We start from the raw sequence: 12883 nt of genomic DNA, 5'->3' as shown, positions 1-12883 counted from the left end.
ATTTTGCTTAATGTTTATCTTATGTTATGTATCTAATTTTTATCTTTTTTGACATCACCTGAATTTTTTTTTTCCATTCTAAACATATGACACAAGTTGCAACCAGTCTGCTTGTGGACTTCTACCCCATTGGACTTTGATGTTGTCTTATTCCCAAATTTTGTCAGTGAAGTTGGTAGTTAAAATGTTGTCATAACCGATGGGAATGATGGTAATTTAGGACTTAAATGTTTTTTGCAACTCTTTTGACTTTTCCTAAAATATTTTGCAAGTATTTTGTCTTTTGCTCCAAATATTTGTATTCAAGTTTTTATTCAAATTTTTTTTTTTTTTTATTTTTATGTCAATTTTTTTCTTGTCCATTTTTTCTGAAAATTTTTGTCCTTCTTGTTACAAAAAAATTGTCTTTTTAAAAACATTTTTGCAAATTCTTTTTTCTTTTTTCTGCTATATTATTTTAATCAAACTTTTATCTTTTTCTAATTTTATTCAAAAAATGTTGTCCTTGTACAATTTTTGCTTTTTTCAATATTTTTGCAAAATATTTTAGACATATTCTTTTTTTTAAGAGTCTTTTCACTTTTTAAAAAACTTTAGATGTTTTTTAAAGATTTTTTGTGAATAAAAAATTAGTCATAATAAAAAACATTGTCTTTACAGTTTTTTTGGGGGAATTTTTGCTAATTTTTTTTTTTTAATGATAAATGTATGACACAATTTGCAACCAGCCTGCTTGTGATCTTTTATCCTGCTGGACTTTAATGTCACCAAATATCTCCAAATTTGATCGAGGACGTTGGTAATTAAAATGCTATCATGAGCGATGGCAATGATGGTTAACATGCTAGATCAGGACTCTGGATGGAAAAGACTCTTCACTGATGGGAGGTGAGGTATTTTACAGTCATTTTTCTTTGCTCGTTTTGTCCGTTCTGCAGCTCAAATAATGACAGAAATCAAACAAGATCAGTTGTGAAAACTCGGCCTGACCGGACAGAGAGAAGCCCTGAACTTTTCCGAGGCTTTCAGGGTAGAAAGTCGAGATGAAAAAGCAGCTTCAGCCTCTTTGTCTGACACCTCTTTCTCTCTGTGTTTCTTAAGTGGGAGGTCGGCTTACTGAACTGAATCAAAATGGCTGACCTTTCAGCTCGGCAGCCTCAGAGCGCTCAGCTTTGACGGCTGCTGCTCTTTCCGAAGCTCGGCCTCTCATTGCTGCTGGGATCAGTCAGCTCCTGTCAAGGTCTTTTTCTTTGACGTCTAAGAACACGTATGAAGGCGTCTCACCAGCACACAGTGGATGCTGTTGCCTCTCAGGTCTTTGCTCGGAGCCTCCAGTAACCTCCAGTCTCTGCCTCTGTTGTAGGTGATGTGCGTCTTCACCTGGTTGTCCGTCTTCTTGTTGGCCAGGAACATTCCTTTTATTCCCGCTACCTGGGAAACGAGACGGACAGCAGCTCACAGCTCGGAGTGCAACACTTCATATATATGTGCGAAGAATATTATCATTTGTATATTTTCATGCACAAAATGAAGCCAAAGCACTGCAAAGCAAAGCTCCTGCCTCAGGGCGATGCAGCCAAACCTCTTCTGTATTCTCAGAGAATCCAAACACACTGAGAGGGAAATTATCCGCTGTGTGGGGACTATTTTGCAAATGTTTTTCCTTTTCTAACATGGTTTGCAAAATATTTGTCTTTTTAAAATATTTCTATTGAAGTCTTTTTTATTTATTTCACAAACTTTTTGACTTTCTGCACTTTTGTTTCCCATAAATTTCTGTTGTTTTCCTTTTTTTTGGCTAAAGTTTTGTTTTTTTCAGATTCTCAAAAGTTTTCTTGATCTTAACTTTTATACATTTTTATGTGATCAATGTTTTTTATCTTCGTTTTTTCTAAAGTCTTTGCAAAATTTTTGTCTTTTTTAAAATACTTTCCAAATTTTTTTTCAAGTTCTTGTATTTGTACACATTGCAAATGCTCAGTTTAAAAAATCAATTAAACTTTCCTTTTTGTAAAGAAATTACTAGTTTTTTTCTAAATATTTTTGAGTATGTTGGTTTTTTGAAAGCTTCGTTCTTTCTTTCTTTCTTTCTTTCTTTCTTTGTCCTCCACTAAAATATTTTTTCTTCATTATAGTTTTAAAACTTTTTCACAATTGGAAAACAAAAAAAAATGCAAAATGTTTGTATTTTCCAAAATATGTTACAAAGTATATTTTTTCTAAAGTCTGCAAACTTTTGATCTTTAAAAAATATTTTTTGGTCCTTTGTAAAAAATTTTGTTGAATGTGTTTTTTTTGTCAATTTTATCTCTTGTCTCTACGATTCTTAAACTCCTGCCTTTTTTTTTTTTTTACCAAAATGTGTAATCTTTTCGACAGTTTTTACTATTTTCCTAAACATTTTTGCATTTAAATTTTTGAATAACTATTCGTTATACTGCTACTCTTTTTCTATTTTTTTCCTGCTATTTTTTCCACTTTTTAAAATAGTTTATTTTAAAATTCTTTTTGCACATTATTTTCTCTAGATCTACTACTAAATCTTCTCACTATAGAACTGTAACACAACTTGCAACCAGCCTGCTTGTTGCTGACGGCAGGTTTCATGTATATATTTATGAAATTTTCAGATTTTCAAATGAATGCCACGCACTGCAAAGCAAATCACACACCTCGGGATGATGAAGTTTTACCTCCAGGTGAACCAAACACACTAAAAGGGAAATGATGGACTCTGTGGACACTCAGTGTGTCTTAAATGAATGTGACTGGCTGCTATATGACAGCTCAGAGAGACTGAACTGATGAAACTCCTCTTTAGTAACTGACAGATACTTCACTGTGGCTCTGAGGACAGATTTAGCTCATCCAGCATTTTGGGTGGCGACCCCAATCAACACAGTGGATTTTATTCGAAGACACGAGCAGCATCACCAATGCCTTAATTATTTGATCCACTGATACAGTTTTTATGCTGCTGGTATCAGAATCACACCTGCGCACGAGCTCAACTCCAGCCCTGAAGACACTTTTCCATTTTCTGGATTAGCTGCTTTTTGTGCAGTAATATCTGCAGTTATTAATCAAAGAAAGAAATAATCTCAGCCTCCTAAAAATCCATATCCCTGGCACAATCCGCTGCAGTCTTTGTTGGTGTCAGCACTTTGAGGCTGCTTCGTATTCACAGAACGTTCTCTGAAGACTGTAGGCCTACACGAGCCGGGTTCCTTTCCAGCACGACAAAAACAAGAACATTTCATCATCTCTGCCCCTCAGCTCTGAAATATCGATCAGGGCTCCAAATAAAGCAGCAGGCCGCTGATTTACACAGACAGAAATGAACACACTGATACAGATTTGATATCCTCGGTGAGGTTGCTTCACCTCGTACAGGTCCACCATGACGTTCCCCTCCAGGCCCATGCTGCTGACCACGTTCTCCAGAGCCAGAGTGTAGAAAACCCCGGACGTGTCGGACACATAAAGGTTGTAGGTTTCGTTCTGGTTCCACTCTTGAACAGCCGCCACCACTCGGTTCTCGTCGGTGCTGATCACCTGCAGGTCCTGACGGATCACAAAATGTTTCATATTTCAGTGTAATATTCACTTTTCATGCTATTTCAATACTCAGGCATAGTCAGATGTGTGCTGTAGTGCATCATACACAAAAAGGGGAATTATATCTAATAATTTAGCATGTAGCAACAGTGAAAAAGTATCCTGCTGAAGCTATATTTTTATCAAGCCATGGACTGTTCTTTTGTTCTACCCACGAAATATTATTAAAATGTCAATACTGGTCATAATATCTGAATTTAGTTAGTTGTGTAATGGTTAAGTTCTACCATTTATAATACTGCAGAGCCTTAGCTATGTTATTACCTTAGTGATGGTATTCTCCATAATCAATAATACTGTAGGGTCTCAGCCCTGATATAAATAAGGTAAAATAGTATTTTATATGATTAACGTTGGGTTTTTATTCCCAGCAGCAGTTAAAATCCCATTGTCAATTACACTGTAGAAAATTGTTTGGTAAAATTTGGCAATTGTCTATTTTCATTAATAACTTTTTTTTTTCTGGAAAGCATTTTGTTTTCTTAAATGTGGTAAATATATATGTAAAAACAACAAAAAAGTCTTGACTTGAGTTAACAATTGAAGAGCCTAGAATTTGTTTTGATTATTTGCCTGAACAAACAATACAAATACGGGTATGTTATTGTTATTATTATTATTATTATTATTATTATTATTATTATTATTTTTACTCTTCCAAGGAAAGCGTCAGAGTTCTGTGACGATTGATGTACGTTTATCTGTCTGTTTATCTGTGCGCAACATTACTCAAAAACAGACTAATGGATTTGGATTAAATTTTCACTGAAGGTCAGAAATGATTGAAGGACCAAGGGATTAGATTTTGGCAGAGATGCTGCTCATAGTCTGGATCTATGGATTTATTAAAGATTTCCCATTGTGAGACAGCAGCACAGCGTCACTGTAACCATGACAACAAGTGAACGCTCCATCAGCTGCCTGCTGACGGTCACATGATTGTGATGCTGCTACAAATCCACCGCTGAGGACTTATCGGGATTTATCTGTCAGCAATCATACACGACTGAGCGTTTGATTGGAGGAGTACTGGGCTCTCTGAGTGCTTTTCTTGTTTTGCATGTGCTACATCAAAAAGGTCTTGACTCATCTATTTTATCTTGTCATACTGCTTGTGTAGGGTCTCATTTATTTACTTGAATTTGTTTGCATTATTGTTCTAATTTGGCATTTGCTCAATTGTAAAGCACTTTGCAATTTTACCTTCTAAATGTGTTATTTAAATCAAGTTACATTTCTTAAATGATTGATTGATTTGTTGATTTATTGTAGTAGTAGTAGTAGTAGTAAACATAGCATATAGACGTGTAATATGAGAAGATTTGTTGCTCAGGAAGTAATGTGCTAAAATCTTCTGTTCAGATTCTTTACTTCAGCAAAAGTACCTCTAATTTAGTCAAGTAAAGGGTTAGGGTTAGGGTCTTATCTGTAATATTCAAATTATTTTGGTAATTGTAGTGTCTTTAAAGTTAATATTTCCATTTGTTGGGCCATTTTTAACGTCAATCATATTTCTCCATTCAATAGACTTTTGGCTTTATATTGTGCAGTTGTTTAAAATGTGATGTTTGAATGACTGGGGCATGGCTTTCATTTAAACCTATTGATTGTTATGTTATTGACTAAGTGCAGAGTTGACGAGGCGTCAGCATAAAATAAGGATCAATTTTATTTGACTGGACAATACAGCAAAGTAGAAAAACTGCATTAAGCAAAGTAAAACTCAGCTGCATGAAAAATAAAGTCACACTTAAGGAAAAGGTCAGAGCAGCAAAATGTAGTTGAACTACTGCAGTAGAAGTCCTGGTTTGGACTCTCTGACTGACATTTTATTCGATTATTAATACTGAAGCATCAGTGTGTCATTAGTTTGAACATTCAGGGACAGAAGATAAATCTGAAGCTCCAAACACGAGTAAAAGAAAAAACACAAAACAAAGTGATGATGCGCAAATTAGTTTTCAGTTTTTCTCTGATCTTTGATTTTTACTGAGATGTTGGATTATTGGAACATTTAATGAAGTTACTGAAACATTTACAGAGAAAAATCACATCTTGCTTCTCAGTGACTGCAGCAAACATTAGACCTTTTCTAAAATATTTTGCAACCTTTTTTACAATCTTTTTCATTTTTAAAATATTTTTTAATAAATTGATTTTTTTTTCTAAATCGTTTTACTGGTTTTGTAAAAGCTCTGTCATTTCCTCCTTTTTTGCAAATGTTGTCTCTTTTTTCTACCTTTTTTCCAACAATTTTTAATACAAGATCTTTCCTTCCTAAATGTAAATTAGGCTGTGCTGGCTTGCTCATTTTTGCTCTTTTAAAAAAAAAAATCTTCACAGAATGTTTGTCTTTTTATGTAAATGTTAATTCAACTTTTAGCAAAATGTTTTTTTCTTTGTTTTACTTTTTGCCACATTTTTTTCTAAATATTATGCTTTTTTTCTTTTTCTACATATTGCTGATAATGATTGTATTTTTTCTACATCATTTTCTCAACATTTTTTCCACAATTTTTTTTGAAAAAAAATCTATTATTATTTATCAATTTTGACTCTATTTTCTCCTCTACCATTTATTTATCTCTATTTTATAAATATATATATATATATATTTTTTAATTCAATTTAATTAATGCATGTATTTTTTATCTTATTTGTTTCATTTTAACTCACCTGTTTCCTCATTATTGCATTTTTAATTCTTTAATCTGCAAAACATTTTGTGTTACATTTAAATGTGTTACATTTAATTTGTATACGTTGTATATGTTTGCTTTTTGTTTTTTAATCATATTTTTAAATATTGCTGTTGCCCTCCTGCTGGGTTTAATCACATGGAATAATCAACCCTGTTGCATCCATGTATCAGAATGCTTGAACTGAGGGAATGGAGCATCATTAGCACGGTGTCGGCCTTATTGGGCAGAGATTATGGAGCCGAGCTGTTTGCGTGTGAGCTTCATCTACCTCTGACTGTGCCAATAACACCTTGCAGAGAGCCAACAGCATCCAGGGCGCCCAGGGCTTGATTGAATAAAACATGTGTAATTGTCAACGGGGACGTGACAAGCGAGGCCATGAGCACACGGAGCGGCTCGGAATAACAATTTAGGAAAACACTGTGAGGCTCACTTTTGGCCTTGATTTGTCCATAAATAACAAAGAGAGTGTCGTGTCGAGCCGATGATGAACTGAAACTTCAGCCCAGACTGAGTTGGAACTACACAGAGACGTGGCTTTAAAAGCAGAAAATTTCCAAAAACTGCAGCACAAAAAGGCTAAATATGAACATTTCTCATTGCTATTGTAGCGATGTAACGAGGAATTTATGTCCACATATGTGGACACCAGGTCTTAGGAGGATAAAGGCATCCTGCAGTTCAGTCAAAAAAAATGCAGAATTTCTGTCATGTGACTGTTACCCGCAGCTGATTCAGTCATGACTTCTGGACATTTTTAAATGACACATGTAGAATAAAGTAATTTTGATGACATGCTGGAAAGCTGTTTCTATAGCTTCTTGCTCTGATAAATGTTAACAATTTGCCGATTTTTAAAAACTGCCGGTGGATTTTGGGATTCTAAAAGGCCTTGTTGACACTAAAATGCATATTTTTCTAGGACATCTTCACCCTCAATCTTCGTTTCATAAAATATCCATGTACACACGAGCGCAAAAAAATAACTACAAGATTGAAACATGTAAACAGTTTTTAATAAATCACAAAAAAACTAATTTCAATCCTGTATTATGCAAAATAAAGGCTCTTTGTGTGATATTTTTGATGAAATATTACAATTTCAAGCTTAAATTTGTCTCAGTTTGGTTGAAAATGCCTTTGATAAATGATGAAATTTTAGTGATTTTTAAATGATAGCATGCCTTTAAAATATCTGCTGGTGGGTTTTATGGTTCAGAGGGCTAAAAATGAGTATCTGTGCGTGTATTACAGCTGTAATAAGGTGGTGTATTTGTTACCTTTGGCAGTGTGTACTTCGGCAGCTTCATAGGGGTGAAGACGTCTCTTTTAGCAGACACATAGTAGATTGTCCTCCCTGCCGTCGACACCTTGAGGTGATTCAGTGAAAACATTTCAGAGACATAAAAACCAGATAAAGACTTTTCATGCCATATAATGCCCCACTAATAGCACCTCTCCAAGAATGACCTTGAAAAATTTCCCAGAAAACCTCCCCACCTTCCTCTCCCAACAAAGCTGTAATGTTTTTCACAGAACAAACTGGACAATTACCTACCTGGACAAACACATACTCATCCTGCACCACCAGAGAATTGGGGTCAATGTAGCCGGGGAATGGTTTGCCCTTGTTGGCATCTGTGCAGTTCTGTAGCTTGCAGGTGACATAAAGCGCCTCTGCTCCCACACAAACACACACAAACACACAAACACACACGCGTGTCAGGACATGGCATCAGTGATGGTATCAGAGAATGAGGAGAGGCAGCCTTCACCCGGCCGCTCGGTGTCAATAAAGAGTCCCAGTGCCGCCCAAGACAGATGACCACAGAGGCCAATTGCTTTCTTTGCCTTCAATCGAGAGCCTGTCGCCGCACGTTAGCCTCGGCCAAATATGTGTCGGCATCCCGCACGAGCACGCGATCAATAGTGATGGTCTCTGGCTGTGTGACTCCAACATCTGCCACAACTGATGCTTGCTGCGTGTTTGTATGATTGGCTTTGCTCTAATGTGTCGGCCTCAAAGGGAGAGTTCTGACAGAAAGGTGGCACGACAGGAGAAGTACTGAATTCATGCAGGTATTGAAGGGACAACAAACACAGACTGTATGTAAAAGGTGGACGTGGCTACATCCATTGTCCCCTCAGTAGCAGCAGATTATTCCAAACCTTCACCCTCCTTAACTGCTCCTCCTGGGGGGTCCCGAGGCCAGATGAGGAGTTTTGGGTCTATCCTGGGTCTCCTCCCAGTTGGAAGTGCCCAGAAAATTTCTAAAGGAAGTCACCCAGGAGGTTTCCTAATCGGCTGCTCGAACCACCTCAGCCGACTCCTTCAGAAGCAAAAGAGCAGCGACTTCACTCTGACTCTTCACACTATCTAACCCAAGGCCGAGACCAGCTGCCCCACAGAGGAAACTCATTCAAACTGCTTGTATCTCATTCTTTTGGTCACTACTTGTGGTCTAAAGAGGAATAAAGTACTCTAAATAAAATCTTGTTTAATGATTTAGATGAACGATTTAAGCTGTAAACATTATTTTGATGGATGGCGTTGACATAAATGGAAATCAAATACGATGCATAACTGAAGATAAAAATAAGGAAGCTAAAAAAAAAAAGACCAGAATAGAGAAAGTCATATTGCCGATAATTCTGAGGTAGTATTAGATAATCTTGTAAATTAGTATAGCATTAGCTTAATAATATGTGTACTTACTACTCAAATTTTCCACATTAGTTGATTTAAAACTGATTTCAAGTTGGGGTAACTTGATAACTTCATTTTTTTTAGACAGTTCATGGTTAAAACTTTCACAAAGTCTTTAAGCAGGACTTTGGAAACTCAGAACACAACAGAATATCATGTTTATATTCTACAAGAAAAAAGAAAAGCCTTAATCATAAGCAAAAAGCAAACTAATGCACAATGTAACAACGGCTACGTCCATCTTTTATATACAGTCTGTGGATTATAATAGAAAAGTGAAATATTATTCAGCCCTCTCTTCCCGTTTATTACTTTTCAACATTGAATCATCATTAATTTAATTTGGCCTTTGTGTCAAACATTTACAAAAAATATTATTTCATGTCAAAGTGAAAACTGATTCCTACAGGTCAAAAAATTTAAAACACAAAATGCAAAATAAGTGAAAGGATCACATTTGAACCCAAATTATAGCATGTTCCTAAACCTAACCACATGCTTGGCGTGCATAAGCGCAAGCAAATTTCTGTTGTAAAAGTGTCTTCTTTTCTAATCTTAACCACGAAGTTTTGGTACTTAAACTAAATGAGAAAGTGATAACTGAGAGTAACCAACAACTGAAAACAAAAGTCAAGTTTAAGACATAATTTAGCTGAAAAAAATGTAATTTTGTAGAGACAGGTTTGGTTTATTAAACAGTACTCATAAAAACAATCATTTTATCTGTACGTTCCGCCCTTTTATTGCTTTTTAGTACTGAATTGTGATAAATTAGTTGTTTAGATTTTTTCTGGAATTTACAAAAAAGACTCCTTTGTGTCAAAATGAAATCAGATTTCTACAAAGTGATGTCAATTAATTAAAAATATAACATGTAAGGCCAGTTGTCTTCACCCACTTTTAAGTCAGTATTTACCAGATGTACCTTTCAGCATTGAGCACAAAAAAGCCAAATTAAACAGATCATTATTCAGTGTTGAAAAGCAATAAAAAGGAAAAACTTCCAAGGGCAGTGAAAACTTTAATAGATATTGCATAAGTTCCAAATACATGAAAGTTCAGTTTGCTTCCATATGTATTTTGTTCTCTGGACGTCCGACGGAATAAAATCAAGTGAAATACTACAAATCAGTCCCCAATATTCCATCCCACAGTGTTCATTGTGATTCAGCAGGATCAGTGATATTTCTCTGCACCAACAAGAGCTAAATCACCTGCTTTTAAAAGCATTCTAATATATGCATTACTTTTCCCTCCATTGTCATTGTGTGTCGCCGGAATCGGCCATCGCTGCTGTCCCTTCACATTACCCTCCGGTGGGATCGTCCACACAAACTCCCCGTTCCCCTCTACTTTAGCACAAAGCTCACGATACAGTAGAAAGACAGCAGAAAATGGAGCGCTGAACTCTGAATTCAATTACTCACGTCCTTCAGAGATGCTGGTTTCCAGGTGAATTAAGCCCGGCTCTTTGTCCAAACCCATTTTCGACCTGAAAGGCAGACAAATGTGTTTCAGAGAAACATCAGTGTTGGTCTTTTTTGCCTGCAGGCAGATGCCACCCGCCGACACCGCCATCCGAACCTGCAAGACTGCAAATGCTGCAAATTTATAACGACGGAGAGGTTAAGTCAAGTGCTATGACGGACGTGGTGAACATCAGGATTGCAGGTTTAAAGGAAAACAGGGCCTCGGGTTCACTTTGGGCCCCCGCAACGTCCTTTTTCCCCCAGAAACATGGAGGAAGATGTTTCCTGACATCATTAGCAAAGGCAAAGCCATTGATTTCCCGCTACAGTAGGGATGCCCGCAGACGGAATAGCATATAATCATTACGGCATTAAATATGTATTAAAAAGACTGGGGGATCAGAGGCAGCGTGGAGGGGGGAGAATGGGGGAGGATGGGGGAGGCAGGATGTCGACAGGTAGCTGCGCACACAAATGGAAATAAAGGGGAGTCAGTGAATGAGCAGCAGAGACCACCAGCGCCTCTAATCATTAGACTTATTGGTAGTTCTGGTGATTTCCCAGATGAAGCAGCGCCGTGAATAGGATGGCCTACTTATCCTCAGCACATTTCCATTTCCACTGAATAATCCATTCAGGTGCTGAGAGCAGGGCGAGGCGGGAGAATAATAGATGGTTTCTTTAAATTTGTATGTTTCCAACACTTAGCGATGGAAGACTGATCTGGGCTTGACTGATTATTGCAGTTTTTCCAATGTTTTTTTAAAACAGATTCCCGAAAAAATGACTTGCAAAATGTGCAATCAGAGCCGAACAATACGGCATGAAAAATGCTCAAAAGTTCTCTTTTAATTAAACACGTAAAACATAAATAAACAAAAGGAATTCAGCTAAATTTTGTGTTATTTTAAATTTTAAGACAGTTCATTTTCTCATTTCTAGATATTGGTAATCAGTCTCCTTGATTATTAATGATTGTTGTTAATACTGGTCATGAAAAAAAACATTTACATGCATTTTTTTGAGAACTTTTTTTGGTTAACTAACCCTCTGAACTCCTAAACCCCCAACAGATTCGAAAGGTATCTTCAAATTAAGCATATTTAAGCTTAAAATCATCATCAATCTAATGCAAAACCATTTTATTCTTCGTGTCTCATTTCGAAATTTGCAAAAACTGAATTCTTCTGAATTCTTTGGTGTAGCTGAGAACCATGATTGACAACTATGAAAACAAATTCAAAATGTGAATATTTGAATGTTTTCAGTCTTAAAAGCCACCATTTCCCTCCAGTACTGGCAACACTTTAGAAACAGAAAATTGTTGGACATGTTTCCAGATATAAAGAAAAAGTAACTTTTCACACCAAGATTTTCATTTTTCAGGTCTCTTTAAATCCCAATTACAGGTTAAAAAAACTAATTGATTGAGCTCTGTTGCATCAAAGCATAAAAATAGAGCTTTGTAAAGAGCTGTGACAAACATCCCACATATTAAGCTCCAGATGTTTGTGCGGTGATCTCTAATATCATGTATGCAAATGGCCGCTGCACTGAGCTCACAAACTGATTTTGGTGGAAGTTAGAGCTCCGTGTTTGCAGTCCAGCAGGTCGACTGAGTCGGAAATGAGCTTACAACTCTTCCTTTACATGTTTGTCAGCCGAATGTACCGCTGCCATGAGCAGACACGAGACTCATTACCACAGCTTCCTCCCAAAATAGAAATGTAGGAGCTGCAGCACCAAGCCTCCAGGCTCCGGCTTGTTACTGGCCGACATTTCCTCTGCAGTTTGTCCAGGTGAAAGCTCTTTGTTAGTTACTGTACAGAGGCCAGACAGAACCTGTGTGGCTGCATAGTGAAGGGGAAAAGATCCAGAAATTGTTGGAAACGACAATGCGAGAGATAAGAATGAGAGCTGGTTAAAGACTCCTTAGATTACTTTGATCTTCATGCAGTTTATTTTATCTGAAAGGGTCAAAAACATGCATCATGTACTCCCTATAAAGTGCAGTCAAAGCATCATTTCCACTGTTTTCTGGCACCATGTTTGAGTGTTCAGATTGATTTTATAGTATTAAGACACATTTTATAGTATCAAGATGTATTTTAAAATGTGTCTTTCTAGAGGTAGGACGTATCTTATAGTGCTAAGACGTGTACGTATTTTATGATATCAAGATATAGTTTATCATATTAAGATCTGTTTTCTAGTGTTAAGACGTATTTTATAGAATTAAAAAGTATTTTTTTAGTATTAAGTCATATTTTATAGCATTAAGAAATATTTTGAGTGTTAAGATGTATTTTATATTAGAAGATATTTTAGAGTATTATGATGCATTTTCTAGTATAAAGATGCATTTTTTACAATTACGATATATTTTA

General features: G+C 36.2%; 1 protein-coding gene across 1 annotated transcript in view; it reads right to left on the bottom strand.

Moving 5' to 3' along the window:
- LOC110960156 (VPS10 domain-containing receptor SorCS1) overlaps window positions 1-12883 on the bottom strand; it is a 226310-nt gene that overhangs the window by 52707 nt on the left and 160720 nt on the right. Inside the window, 5 exon segments of the mRNA XM_051945295.1 lie at window positions 1285-1431; window positions 3385-3564; window positions 7601-7690; window positions 7879-7997; window positions 10455-10519. Of these exon segments, the coding sequence (XP_051801255.1) occupies window positions 1285-1431; window positions 3385-3564; window positions 7601-7690; window positions 7879-7997; window positions 10455-10519 (601 nt within the window).

Source organism: Acanthochromis polyacanthus, chromosome 3 (genome assembly GCF_021347895.1).
Source record: "Acanthochromis polyacanthus isolate Apoly-LR-REF ecotype Palm Island chromosome 3, KAUST_Apoly_ChrSc, whole genome shotgun sequence".
NCBI lineage: Eukaryota > Metazoa > Chordata > Actinopteri > Pomacentridae > Acanthochromis > Acanthochromis polyacanthus.
Note: the sequence above shows the minus strand (reverse complement) of the source record. Positions and strands in the feature narration are given on the sequence as shown.